The sequence below is a fragment of the Limanda limanda genome, chromosome 17 (assembly GCF_963576545.1).
Source record: "Limanda limanda chromosome 17, fLimLim1.1, whole genome shotgun sequence".
In the NCBI taxonomy this organism is placed as follows: Eukaryota; Metazoa; Chordata; class Actinopteri; order Pleuronectiformes; family Pleuronectidae; genus Limanda; species Limanda limanda.
In genome coordinates, this window is record NC_083652.1 from 1,019,209 (window position 1) to 1,034,815 (window position 15,607).

At 38.6% G+C, this 15,607-nt stretch overlaps 1 protein-coding gene across 1 annotated transcript in view; it reads left to right on the forward strand.

Moving 5' to 3' along the window:
* Positions 1-863: 863 nt before the first annotated feature.
* The window catches only part of rbfox1 (RNA binding fox-1 homolog 1), a 125,142-nt gene continuing 110,398 nt past the window's right edge, over positions 864-15,607 (forward strand). Inside the window, exon 1 of the mRNA XM_061089800.1 lies at positions 864-959. Within this exon, the coding sequence (XP_060945783.1) occupies positions 864-959 (96 nt within the window). The remainder of the gene's footprint in view (positions 960-15,607) is intronic.

The following is a 15,607-nucleotide window of genomic DNA, read 5'->3' on the forward strand; positions in this document are numbered from 1 at the left end:
AAAGTAATTTATTTGGAAAATAATTTGACCAAATAATAAGCTGTCATGTGTTCTAGCAGAGGAGAGGGAAGATCCCTCAGTGATAGGAGGGCTGCAGAATGAGGGAGAGATAGAGATGTTATCGAGCACACCAGGCCCATTCGTAACTCATGATGTGGATGTGCCTCCATTCAGAACCTGCAAAACACCAGTGAAAATAACTGATGACCATGGTGGAGAAACTATCGCTAATAACTGAATGTTTTCATGTACAAACAACAACTGACTGGTATAAAACTATGGATGTAGAGAGAGGGAAGCATGAAGGATATTGTTGCTGCAGTCAGCATCAAGGATTGCCTCTAGTAACACATGTCAGGCAACTTCAATTCATCAAGAGAATGGGAAAGAGAAAGAGAGAGAGAGAGGGGGGGGGGATCAGCATTTTTGCAGGAAACAAAACACATAGCTGGACTATCTGACACACACACACACACACACACAATTTTCTGCCTCCCTCACGCTCCAGTGATCGCAGTCCCACTGACTGCTGGCTTTCCTTCATACACCCACACGGCAGTAGCTCTCTCTCTCTCTCTCTCTCTCTCTCTCTCTCTCTCTCTCTCTCTCTCTCTCTCTCTCTCTCTCTCTCTCTCGTCCCACCTTCTTGCGAGCAGAAAACACTCGCGTGTCAATCGTACGGGACCGGCTGATGCTTCCTTTGAAGCTCCATCTCTGGTCACTCTCCTTCTTTCGATATCTTTCTTTGCATCTTTCTTTCTCTATTTCTCCTCCCCCTCTCTCCTGCTCCAGTCTGTGCCTCACACCACGGTTGAGTATTGTCGGGGTTGAGGGGGTTTGTGTTGTCATCCAGAGGAGGGAACATGCAGCATCCTGGAGGAACATGCGTAGCGTTGCCCAACGTGGACGCCTGTCCCCAGCTGTCCTGCGCCGCCCTCACCTTCATGTATTTACAGCAGGTGAGTGAGTGAGTGAGTGAGTGAGTGTGTGTGTGTGTGTGTATGTGTGTTATCGTGTGCATGAAAACACCTCTTGTATACATATCATTACATGGACATCCTCGTTCCTGCATGGTAAAATGAGAGAGACCCAGTGTGTATGCAGCATCTGTCAATGCGTCTGCAAATGCGTAGCGACAGTTTGCATCGGTCCTGTGCACAGTCCATACCGAGGCTCTCTGTGATGAGGAGGTTTACTTCAATGCTGTTTACATAATTTAGTTGGAGAGGCCATGAATCACGGCAACCCATTTGTTGTATAACCTATGAAACAGCATTAAGTTTAGTACCATGTTCACAGAGTGCACTACAAATTCCATTTTCTAATGTTTACAGTGAACACATGAATCATATTGTCCACCAACTCAGTTTGTCAATAAGGCTTAAAATGTCTATTTATCAAAGTTATTTTAAAATTTGTCAAATGCTGGGATTAAGTGTGTAGCACCCACAGTTCATTGACTTTGATTTAAGGAGTAAATGTTAATTTATTGATAACATAATTACCTTATTGAATAGGTTAGATTATATTTAACATAGGTTTATTCTTTAAAAGCATGAAAAAACTTGAATAGTTTGATTCAGTCTTCGAGGATCACTCGCCAATGTCTGGTGTACGATTTTGTTTATTTATTAAAGGTTCATTTTCTGGTTAAGCACTAAGTTACTTAAATGATTATATTTAGAAATCTGTGGCTGCAAATATTAGAAAAATAAATCTTTTAATATTAACCTTTAATGTTTGAAAATGTAATATATGTGGTGCATTTTTGCTTTTTGATGATTTTCAGTCATAGCTTAACTTCATTACTTCTGAATGGACAGAAGTCAGTTTGCCAATTTTTGTTACAAGTCTTTGTTCTACAACAATTACTAATTAGAATTTTTTTTCTTTTTTCTTAGGTTTTATATTTCAGACATGAAACAAAACACTGTCACATAAACACAAATGTAGTTTAGCCATTTTATGTTTGTATCATTTAATTAATTTAAATTTTAGTAGTCTCAAACATGGAACATTTTAATGTTAGCATGATATTCCTGTCTGATCAGTCTTGGTAGGAGCTGTATACAAAAAAATTATTTGGACAAAATAATAAGATAATAGGATGTTTCTGTTTTGTGAACTAGTGCCAAAAAAACTGGCCATACCTATAGTAGTCAACACATGTAATGTTGAAAGTGATGATCTCAAAGACTCTCCCAGTCTTCCCCATGGTTCATGCCGCACATTAGAAAGTGCCGCACACAGATGCATAGGTATGTGTGTGAATGAGTGAAACGGTACTGTAGAGCACTTTGAATGGTCATCAAGTTAAACAGTTTATACAAATACTTACCATTTAACTGTTTTAAACTGTTTTATTTAAAAATGCAAATTTACGTCTATATGAGAATTTCAGAAATGATTTCTGTACACACTAAAACACCGTCATGTGTATCCAAATTTTAACAAGAAGCATATTGAATCAACAAGAATGATAAAACAGCCAAGTTGAAAAGTAAATGCATGGATTTTCTTGTACTGATGACTGGTTTTTGAGTTAAGACTTCTATGATTAGAACCAGGAAGGTACAATGTCCTTTTTAGGGACTTGAAAACTCCAGACTAGAGTGTACATCAGATGTAAATGTAGCAGAAAATGAAGTGTTTTAACACTAAAACAATAGTTTTCCTTTTCCCATCGATCTGTGAGGCATTGTGAAGTGACTTTATGCAAGTAGCAGGACACGATAAAGGGAGCTGGATACCTGGTGAAGAAGTTGGAGGTGTATGACAGCTCTTCATCTAAGAGCTCACTGGAGATGTTCAGACCTAGTATTAACATGTGTCCTAAGCATTCGATCGAATCACAGTCTGTCTGTTCACACCTGACATCAAAATGGATCCTAAATTTTTTTGAGAGAGAGAGAGAGAGGACTCATGAGGTGCAATGTGAATCAATGCACTCTGTCACACTCTACTATGGAATATTTAACCCAGTTGGGGTGTGGATACTTTCATTTCATTGTGAAACCGTAGCCGGTCAAAGGATGTCAATACCATCTGCAAATGTGGTCTGAATGATCGGATGTCAAGATGCAGTGAGGATGCATGAGGATGCATTCACACATGTACTTTGCGCTGTCCACTTATGATTGGATCTTTTAGGAAAGATAATGTGTGAACAGCGTCTGTGGCTGCTCTTGAGTTGCTCTTTCCATTACTGCTTTATATATATATCATAATCATAATGTTATAATATTGCAAATATAAAAACCCAAATAATCCTTTATCTGTGAGCTAAAGGCTTAATCACCTACCATGCTACTGTATGTGTGTTTATATGACAATGAATATACAAACAACATTTCTCGGAAAAAAGAAGCTGGGGAATGGAAACATGTTCATGATTGCTGGAGCAGTGTTTACAGCCTGTAGGTTGCTGCCGTACACTGGCCTCTTGTTCCTTGATCATTATACAACCCACAGATCAATCATAAGCTGTGATGAGTCCCAGTAGATGGCACTACACTGTTACACATACATTACTGTGTTGCATAGTGTGAGACCTGTAGCAGCCATTCATTGCTATTGAAAACACCTGCACAAAATGAGCTGACTTGCATTTGCTGAGTCTGGGCAGGGATAGATTTACACACCAATGAATTAGTCATTTCAGATCAGAGAGGGAGAGAGGCTGAGGACTTGGGGGCAGGGGACTTAGGCTCACAGTGTTTGCACTTCTGTTTTGACAGTTTAGTTGTTACACACCAACTTGTGAATGGACAGAATATTTTCACGTCATTTTTTCTAAATGTCCAATTGTGTTTTAAAGTGGAAGAGGTCATCATTAAGCTCACAGACGCAATACAAATCCTAACCCTGTTAATAATATAATGTATAACACAATAAGAAAAGCTTAAAACCTGCTGTAAACCTCATATTGGCCTCTCACAATGAATACAACTCTTTATTTTCATTATGCTGTGTTTACAGTCAAAGTGTGTAGAGTTGTTCAACACGCAGTGTTTTTTTATGACCCAGTTTTGAGAACATCCAAATTGTGGGTATTCTGCTGCCATGTCTAGAAAAGCAGGGAGAGAGAGAAAATGCAGGGAAGCGACTTAGATTAAATGAGAGTGTGACCGACCAGAAGCCTGCAGCAGAGGAATATTTTAACGGCACTCTGGGATGAAAGAACTAAATGACGAGCAAAGAAAATGGCTTCTGCAATCTGACAATTTGTCATTAAGCAACTTTCCTCCATTAGTCACATTCCTTTATCCAGCTCTTTCATCCATTCCTCTCCATACTATGAGTTTATGTGTGTGTGTGTGTGTGTGTGTGTGTGTGTGTGTGTGTGTGTGTGTGTGTGTGAGAGAGAGAGCTTTCTTTTCAGATAGTGATGTTCGAGTACTCCAAATCTTGCAAATGTGTTGGCATGTTATGCCAGAACATTGTTTGTGAGTGTGTGTGTGCGTATGTGTAAGGACGTGCATGCATGCATGTGTGCTTGCCTACATAGAGATATGACAGGCTCTATGAAAGATAATTAATACTTGGTCTCACACAGACCAGTATACTCTCTCACAAACACTACTATAGTCTCTTACATGTACTTTAATACTCTCTTTCACACACATTACTTTTTTCTCTCACATACACCACCATCATTCTCTCTCACTCATACTGCTATGTTTATTCAAATATTATATCATTCTGTCTTACATTAACTGTCATTTTGCTCCTCACACATTGTACTATTCATTTCTCTTAGTGCTATTATTCTGTTTCAAATATATAAAGTCTCTGTGCAAGAGAGATCAGTCTTGTGTGTATGAGAATATGATAGTAAATAAGAGAGATTATGATTGTGCATGTAACTGAGTATATTAGTGTTTGTGTAAGTGTATAGTGGTGTATGTCTGATATTATGATGTAAAGGTCAAGACCAATTATGAATGATCTCTCTTGGAAGTGTTTGTGAGAGACTAGGATGGTACATGGGAGAGAGTATAGTAGTGTGTCTGAGAGAGTATAGTAGTGTGTGTGTGAGACCAAGTATTAATTATCTCTCAAAGGGCCTCTCATATTGAGAATCTGGGTCTTTGAAGCTATATATAGTAGAGCCATGTAAGACATTTTGAATACATCTGAAGGCCTTAAGGGATTATGTGTGTGTGTGTGTGTGTGTGTGAGAGTGAGTGAGTTTACTGCACATTAATAATTTTTGTATGTACATTATGATTCACCCTGTCTCTGATGATTAATTATAAATTTCTGAAATTCAGCATGACAAATAAAAAGCAGTCCCTAAAAAAGACCGGGTAACATCTTCTGTACGACAACTGCTCACGTGACACATTCAGTATAATATACATTTCCACATAAATATTTGTTTTCCCCCACAATTTTTTGGCTATATCTCTTTGCCCTACTTCCTGCTCAAACTTATGGATATAAATAACAAATATTGTCCTTTTTATTTCCCTGTTGTGTTAAAGTATTAAATACTGTTTTACTTACTTTAATTACTACACAATTATAAATATTAACAAATTTAAACCCTTAAAAAAGACAGATGCATTACTTTACCATATATTGAGGTAATGAAGCCACAGTCCACAATCCTTTGGGAGAAAATTAAAATATCAACAAAGAAAGATATTCAAAATGGATTATTACCATCATGTCTTTAAAGCTCAGTGTCTAAAAGAATTCCCACTGTTGTGTGTGTCTTTCTAATTTTAAATCTTACAATCTATTTTTATAGTCAAGAGCTGATGTTTTGTTGTGAGTCATCGTCCACTCTGTACATATCACTCCTCTGCTTTCAATGAAAAGAATGAGAATGAGGAATATTTTTAGCTTTGAATAGCTAAATAAAATGTGCTGTGAAAAATACTGGTAATTTGTACTGCCTGATGAGCAGCATCTCTAAATTAACATAATCATTGTTGATCTTAACAATCAAACTAGCATCACTGACTGCATAGATCTTCACTGTGGCACGTAGTTGATTCATATATTGATTGCTGTCTTATTCGCCACCAACAATCACACCAGAACTTGAATGATGTATGTCTGATATATGATTTGAATGACCAAGTCTGTATGTCCCTTTAATGTGTAGTGTTATCTTATTTGAGGCTGTGTTGTACAGGAGACCTGGGTTTGAATCTATGTTGAAGATCTTTATTGTTGAAGTTAATGACAAAGTAAAGCACCCTTTGGTGAGAAAAGCTGAGGTCATTAGGAGTACACAGCTTGTTCCCATTCCAGCCCCCATCAACCATATTTACAATACAGCAGTTGTGTCCCTCATAGTATGAATAGCTGGAGGATTTTAGAAATAGGAACACTGTAGCTCAGGGGTCTCAAACTCAAATTACCTGGGGGCCGCTGGAGGCAGTATCTGGGTGAGGCTGGGCCGCATCAGGTATTCCACAAAAAAAAAAAACTTTGCTAAAAAAATCCAAACTTCTCTAATGTCATTACTAACAGTTATTTAACTTCAATGGGTTCTTCTGAACATGAATAGAATATTGAAGAACACGAACAGTTCTTGTAAACATGGCTTCTCTTGCCTACTTCTTGCTGCCAGAGACCTGGCAGCGCTTCCTCTCACATAGCTGAGCCACATTTGGCTTGAGGGAGGAAGCAGTTGAGACCCTCATATGGCTTGAAGATGATCATCAGTAAGCCTGGACCTGTACCTGGACTTATTGAAGTTCAAGGTGGAGAAGAGCTTTTCACACAAATATGTGCTCCAAAAAAGGCACATGGTCCGCTTGAACATTCGGGAAAGCTCAAGGAAGCTGGGGTTCAATTCTCACAAAAATTGCCCCAGCTTGTCTTCCTTTCCACTCACCTCCCTGAACTTGGCTTTGAGGTCAGAGTTGCACTGCAGGCCAATGAGCTCCATTTGAAGCACAGGAGGGGCATCTTGCACATCAAAGGAGAAGGGATCCGCAAAATTTTTGTAAAAGTCGCTCTGTGCGTCTTGAAGTCTGCAAATCTATGATCAAATTCCTCCTGTAGCCTCACATTTTTCTATACATTTTTGTGCTTACTTTGTGCCGGCGTGTTGGCTTGCCTGCGTTCTGGGACTTATTTGAGCAGATCCGGTACCTCTCGTATCGAAAAAAATATGAACATTAAAAAAAGTTTTTTAAGAAATGATTAAAATAAAATATAACAATATAATGTAATCACTAGAAAATTACGGAGCCCCTGTTGACATCGGTGGATGAATTACTAATTTGTGGCCACGCAATAACAAGATAATCTAATAAATTATATATAAAGCTTTCTTAACAACAGCATCACAATTTCATAAAATAATAACAAATGCAGACTTCTAAGATGAACCAAAATAACTAGCACATCGTCATGTACAGTCCGTGGCTCAGTGCGTAAATGTCACCACCAGAGGATGAGGGAATTTAAATCATTAAAATTCATCCACATATCAGGTGTAAATAATAATGTAAAACAGCCCAGACTGTAAAATGTAAATATTAGCTCAATGACGTGTTATAAACTGCTGCGGTTTAGAATAATCTGTCTGCGTAAAGAAGCTCCCAAAACCTCACAGCGCAGCGTGTGCGTAAAGGAGCCGTGGTGTCCCTTGAATTTGCCTTCAATTTAACAAATTGTGTGTGTATGTGTGTGTGTTCCGTTCCGCTGGACACAGAAGTCGCCTTTGCTCAAGACGCCACTTTATTAATCACTGACATAAAGACTGATACCGTCACTGCAGTATAGCCTAAATAAGTCCCACTGCATTGTAAGTGGCATGTGTGTGCTGTTTTAAGCGGCGTTTTATGTGCGTTCCGGGACCTGTGCTCGTCGTACCTGCGCTGTGATATGTACTTAGTGTTCCGGCACCTTGTGATTTACAAATGAAGCACTGGATACATCATGACCTGCGCGAAAGAGGGCAGAAAACTATGAATTTCACCCTCCTGCACCGCACATCCAAAGCCACTCTTTTCTCTCCCGGCTCTCTCTCTCACTCACTCTCACACGTACACACACACACGACCCCGCCCCCCATGTCACTCACTTGCATGCTGCGTTCACTGGTCAGGCACACAGTAGGAAACCAGAACATCATAACATTGTCCCACACAGCAGCTAACAGCGGAGCTGCTACAATGTTTGTGCGGGCCGCACTAACATTAAACTTTCATATTAAGGTGGGGGCCACAAAATATCGTCCCGCGGGCCGCAATTGGCCCGCGGGCCGCGAGTTTGAGACCCCTGCTGTAGCTTGAGATGGAGATTTTGCTCCGGCCAGGGACCGTAGCTATTTCTGTCCTTCCTTTGTATCATTTCATTGCTCCATATGATAAAAAGGCATAACATATCGACACGATTATGTGTAAGAATAGTTTACTTAAACAACTTATATTGAAAGCATCAGCAGTAAAAACAATATAATGTATTTATGTATTTATTCATTCCCTGCTTTATACATTCAGCACAGCTTAACAGTCGTTTCAGGAACAAGTGGCTTTTTTACCAGTTTCTTCATTTTAAATGGGCTGTGTGTGCTTTTCACAGAGCTGTGCGTCTTTACAAGGGAAAGTATGCCTTGTTGAGAAGCATCTCTTGTTCAAAGAGCAGTTTAAAAGTACAGCCGTGGCCAAAAGTTTTGAGAATGACACCAATATACATTTTCACAAAGTCTGCTGCCTCAGTTTTTATAATGGCAATTTGCATATACTCAAGAATGTTATGAAGAGTGATCAGATGAATTGCAATTAATTGCAAAGTCCCTCTTTCCCACGAAAATGAACTTAATCCCCAAAAAAAACATTTCCACTGCATTTCAGCCCTGCCACAGAAGGACCAGCTGACATCATGTCAGTGATTCTCTTGTTAACACAGGTGAGAGTGTTGATGGGGACAAGTCTTGAGATCACTCTGTCATGCTGATTTAGACAGAATAGCAGACTGGAAGCTTTAAAAGGAGGGTGGTGCTTGAAATCATTGTTCTTCCTCTGTTAACCATGGTTACCTGCAAGGAAACACCTGCAGTCATCATTGCTTTGCACAAAAAGGGCTTCAGAGGCCAGGATATTGTTGCCAGTAAGATTGCACCTGAATTTACCATTTATCGGATCATCAAGAACTTCAAGGAGAGAGGTTCAATTATTGTTAAAAAGGCTTCAGGGCGCCCAAGGAAGTCCAGCAAGCACCAGGACCTTCTCCTAAAGTTGATTCAACTGCAGGATCGGGGCACCACTAGTGCAGAGGTTGGTCAGGAATGGAAGCAGACAGGTGTGAGTGCATCTGCACGCACAGTGAGGCGAAGACGTTTGGAGGATGGCCTGGTGTCAAGAAGGGCAGCAAAGATTCCATTTATCTCCAGGAAAAACATCAGGGACAGACTGATATTCTGTCAAAGGTACAGGGATTGGACTGCTGAGGACTGGGGTAAAGTAATTTTTTCTGATGAATCCCCTTACCGATTGTTTAGGGCATCTGGAAAAAAGCTTGTCTGGAGAAGAAAAGGTGAGCGCTACCATCACTTCTGTGTCGTGCCGACAGTAAAGCATCCTGAGACCATTTATGTGTGGGGTTGCTTCTCAGCCAAGGGAGTGGGCCCACTAACAATTTTGCCAAAGAACACAGCCATGAATAAAGAATGGTACCAAAACATCCTCCGAGAGCCACTTCTCCCAACCATCCAAGAACAGTTTGGTGAGGAACAAGGCCTTTTCCAGCATGAAGGAGCACCTTGCCATGAGGCAAAAGTGATAACTAAGTGGCTCGGAGAACAAAACATCAAAATTTTGGGTCCATGGCTAGGAAACTCCCCAGACCTTAATCCCATTGAGAATTTGTGGTCAATCCTCAAGAGGCGGGTGGACAAACGAAAACCCCACATATTCTGACAAAGTCCAAGCATTGATTATGCAAGAATGAGCTGCCATCAGTCAGGATGTGGTCCAGAAGTTAATTGACAGCATACCAGGGTGAATTGCAGAGGTCTTGAAAAAGAAGGATCAACACTGCAAATATTGACTCTTTGCATAAACTTAATGTAATTGTCAATAAAATCCTTTGACACTTGTAATTATACTTCAGTATACCATAGTAACATCTGATAAAAAGATCTGAAAACACTGAAGCAACACACTTTGTGAAAACCAGTACTTGTGTCATTCTCAAAACTTTTGGCCACGGCTGTACTATTGTCAGAATTGTAGAGAGACAGCTCAAGCTTCTGCTAAGATATTATCTGTAACATTCTGCTGCATCGATAGAAAAAGGCTGTGTACACTGCTTTTGCTTTCCTGTAAGGATTTCTGGATTCTTACCAGTGGATTCTTACAACTGAAGAGACAACATAGTATTTATTTTATTTTTTGATTAAGAAAAAGATTTTTCTCTAACCTGAGAAAAATCAGGTTAGCGAAAATTTTTCTCTAACCTGAATTATATTTTTCCTCAGTGATACACCTCTGTAACAGTTGCAAAATTCTAAAGGGGCCAATTGGAAAATATATATAAAATATATATTTCTGATGTGTTTTTAAAGATTTGTAGAATTATCAGAGGGCTTGGAGTATGGACAGGGGAAGGAAGCACTTTTCATATGGATGCGGTTTGTACGGTAATGAGAGACAGACTGACAGTGCATGTAGGGTTTTTTTAGGTCATTAAATTTTAGTGTATACAACAATTGTATAATTCAGCATATACAAAAATAGTTTAATTTAGCACATACAAAATTACTTCAGTCCACACGCACACACACACATTTTTTTAACATTTAGCTGAACTTGGTTTGTGGTTAAAAACTGAGAAATCAGAGCTTTAATAGTGTTAGGGTGCAGGCAATACAGAAGGGTGCCGGTCATTTACTGATGACAAATAATATGTGCTTTGGTTTTCAATGTGGTGTGGAGATCGAACTCAAACACACATGCTAAAATGTTGTCAGATCAAGGTCAAACATTTTTTAATTGTTGGAAACCGCCACTTTTGGCAATTAATAATTGTTCTAAAAGTGACAGTTAAAAATGTATATTCTTTTGTCAGTTCTCACAAATTTACTTGATTTGTATTAGTGTAGATAATCTCATATTCTAAATTGTCTGGAAGATGGCTACATTTAATTTTACTGTAGTTTTTGTATAGGGAAATGATACAGAACCAACTGGACTCAAGACAAATTTTATTTAAATAAATTAAGTTTCATGTGATGCACAGATATGAAATCCATTCTCGTATGGTTTTATTTCTGTGGCTGATAACACCATTCGTTTTATGTATTGTTTTTACACTCTTTACCATGTGTTTTAAGAAAATCTTTCCAATATCTATGGATGAGTTATTTCTTTAATTTCCAAGTGAACAAACAAATTAAATCAGAAGAGGAGAGGTGCATAATTTGTCAGTGCTTTATTGTGTCATACATGTAGCGCTGGAGATGATTGTTTGTTGTAGACATCAAACAATTGAAAGAGGTCAGTGACACAGGGCAGGGCCTGTGACTTAGGCAACCATATACCACCTTTTGGAAGAACTTACCTAGAGTCGGAAATAGAAGGTTACAGAACTCAATGCTATCTGCTTTGGGTTCTGATCATGAGTCCATAAAACACCAGCCATTTTAAAGCCACAGCACTAGGTAGATTTGTGTCATTATGACATTTGAGACAAATACTGCTTATTGTCCATAGCTACTAATGTTAAAATGACTGTTGTTATATTTAAATCCACTAGGTAGATTTCACAAAGAAAAAGTGTCTGTTAGTAGTATTTCCCTATTTCATATCCATAACCTCTCATTACAATTCCCTACATTGACCATTTTACCTCCCACTCTCTGGTATTCATTGCTGTACTCTACACTGCTCCTATATTATAGACATATAAAAGATACAAATTAGTATTTTTTCATTTTCATTTAATTTCATCAATCAATAATTGTTTTCTCCATTTTTGGGCCCAGTCATGTTCCTATGAAGTTTAAAGTCACAACTTCTGGTACGCACAAGTCAAAATGTTGTTCCTCCCCAAAGAAGTGATTCTAATGAAATAATGTTGCAATTAACGTGTGTGTATATGTGTTACTGATATGGTAGGAGTGTGTATGTCCTGTTCTCAGGTGCTGTGTCATTTCCTGTTCATTGCACATGCCCATTATATGTCTCCCCCTCTCCCTCTCCACTCACACTCACTAACTCACTCTAACACACACACACACACACATACAAAGACACGCACACAGTCCATGGTTGTGTTCACGTAATGATACGCCAGCACTGCACGGATGAATGGAGTGGAAGATGGAAAGAGAGAGAGCGGGGGGAAGAGAGGGAGAGCGATAAAGGATGAAGGAAGCGGATTAGACAGAAGAGAGAATAAGGAAGTAGGCCAAAGGAAACCAACTTCAGCATTCTTTGTTCAAAAATGCATTTCCACATATTCCAAAGAACAGGTAGACAGCTGTGTTGACTGGAGAGCAACATACAGGTTGTGTTCTTCCTGCTGATGACTCAAACATGTGTGTTGTTTTAGTTAGCTACACACATTTATCTACTATGCACTGTCCACACCAAGCTTCTGTTTGCCAACATTTAGCTGAACAGCAGCTCACATACTAAATGCATCAATGCAAATAAAAAAATGATCCAGATCTCGGGAAAACATTACATGAGCATTACATGAACTGTATCAACGGCACTGTTTTCATTTTTATTTCAACACCTCTGTTACAAATATGTTATTGTATAGAATGTCTCTCACTCTCTGTGAATGTAGTTTCCGCATAGCTACAAAGTAAATGTTGGCCCACTTGAACGAGCTTTTTGAGTATAAGTATGAAACCATAGAATTAACTTTAATGCAGAATTAGTCTTTCTTTGTAGGAATTGGTTTCATGCATGGTGCCAAATTGAGTCATTTTCAACAGTAACAACAAGTGCAGATATATATGATAATGATTCGAATTGACATAAAGAATTATGATAAAGGCATGCCAACTAATATCTCTGTATCAGTCTCAGAACAAAAAATAGATACAATATTGTCTCTGAGGCCAATACACTACAATAGCCTATGTCAAATGAAATACAATTTTAATTGTGTAGCCAACATTTACAAATCACTATTTGCAAAAGTTGCGACATCCTACAAAAGGTTATGAAGCGCCTTGATTAACTTTGGGGACAGCATCAACTTTGTGGTGGGCACCGTAACAAGGTACATTTAACACTGTGTTGTCTTAAATCACTCCCCTCATTACCCCAACAGGATCCCTCAACAGTCTGAATGAGATTTTGATGTGTACCTGCAGTCATAATTTATAATGTTATCTATATTAATTTCAACACTTTATGAAGATATATTTTTGCATCGATATTGATATGATATGTTTGAAATAGTTTGTCACAGATACTGGGTTCCCTCTGTTCAGGGACAAGGTGAAGATGAAATCATGTAAGACTTAGAATCATGAAAGAATTCAATTTTATCTTCTGCTTGTTTCCTGATTAAACAGTTGAGCTACAATATGTTAATTATTGTGTTTTAGGGGGTATCTAGCCAAGCCATCACAGCTCTGTACTGAACACACACACAGGACTGATACAACACACATTCACCGTCAGATAATTACCTTTCTTTCTCTCACTTGTTTACACACATACACAAACACACAAACACAAACACTAAGCTATTACTAACTTATTTCTCTCACAGGCATTCAGATATAATAACCCCTCTCTCTCTCTCTATTTCTCTCCCTCTATCATTCTCTGGCTCTCTCACTCACATCTGCAGACACACACCTGCATTTATGGTCTCACTGACCTTATTATCTTGCCTCTTGCTGCAGAAGAAAGGATTATGCTTTAAAAACAGAGGGAGGGCAGACTGAGGAGTTTGAGAACAACAGGTGGTGACCTCCACTCATGGAAGAGGGGACCCAAACCAACAATGTGTTAGTTTGTATATCAACACTTGACTTCACTAAACTGTCTGGCACGCTCATCTCTAAGTCCATTGGTTCCCTACTGAATTCAAGCCCCGATGTAAAGGGTTTTTCTTTTGTGATGCTTATAGAAGAAAACCAAGGGAGTTGTTTGCAGTTCAGCAGCAAAGCCAGGCAAATTTGTGAGTAATTGCTCTATTAATACAATTGATTGGAATGATCAAGTCTGGAAATTTAAATACGTTAACTGCACTATATACTTCATTTACATCTGATATTAAAATGAGTTTAGGGTGATCAAATAGCAATCCGATGGAGATTGACCGAACGACAATACATGTATTAATTCAACCAAGTCGTGTTGAGGACAAATTGGGATTTGATTGGCCAAACCACATCACGGACATGGGTGGGATGAAAAAACTATTCATATGATAAGATTTGTTATAAAGGTGAACATTCAGTTACAAACACAATTTGTCCGCAGTTATTCAAATAAACATTTTCATGAATTGATATTATATTTTATTACCTTGAATCAATAATACATATATATATATATATATATATATATATATATATACATATATATATATATATATTACACCACATAATCTTGACATTATGCAGTTTAACGCTGCAATTCAAATTATTATCTATTTTTCTAAATCTATTCTTGTACCTGCTAGGCCAAGGGAGCACAAACTTCTATGTGCTGCATGTGTCTAAGAGATGACTAGCTTGCTTTATTAATTCTTAGTTTTCACCATACAAGGTACTTTCAGATAATTTACCTAAAGTTTCCTATTTTATCCAAGTGACTGATGCAAATTTTAAACTCTTTGGCCATGACACCTGTAGGAGCAATCATTTTTGGTATAGCACACAATTGGTGTGAAGTTGACACAACTGGTAACAGGGTGTTCTACACACCAGAGACATTTTGTTTATTGTATGATAATAATAATATGCAGCACCAGCAGGAACCAGTTTTGGAACATCCACTCTAATGTGTCTTATCAGTCATTTAGTTATTTAAGACGCCTGTGGGTGGAGTGAGGACAAGACCAACGAAAATGTGTCTTTGAGTTACTCTGTTTCATTCAAGTTGAGTAACTGCATTCTGATCTGGTATGTATTTTCTCATATTCTGCAGTGTTCAATAACTGCTGACACAAGCATTTCCATTGCCTCAATTATTGATGATGACTAAAAAAAGCAATGTGTAAAGTCCAGACCTGGTTTTATTTAAAGGATGCTCAGGATTGACAGGGAAGCATAGGGTTTTTAACCTGTACAGCAGTAAATTTCCCTATCTGTATATATCAAAATCCAGATTATGATGGATGTGATGAGCAAATAGATGCTGCGGTGGTGGAGGGGCTAAAGCTACTGGCAGCAATACTGACGCAGCAGGTAGGGCAAGGAAAGGCAGTGATGGAAAATGTTCTCTGCATAAGTAGACCATCTAATAAGGTGGGTGTGTATTATAGATGATTGGGAGAGTGAGGTATGTCACATGATGTATCTTACACGATTGGAGCAGCACAGCTCGAGTTGGCTGCCTGAACTAGCTCACAGGCGTCTCTACCTTAAAGTTTACAGGATGAGGTGTGTAAGAATGAGTCAAAGTCAAGCCATCATGGGTGTGTTCATGGAAATTAGGAGATA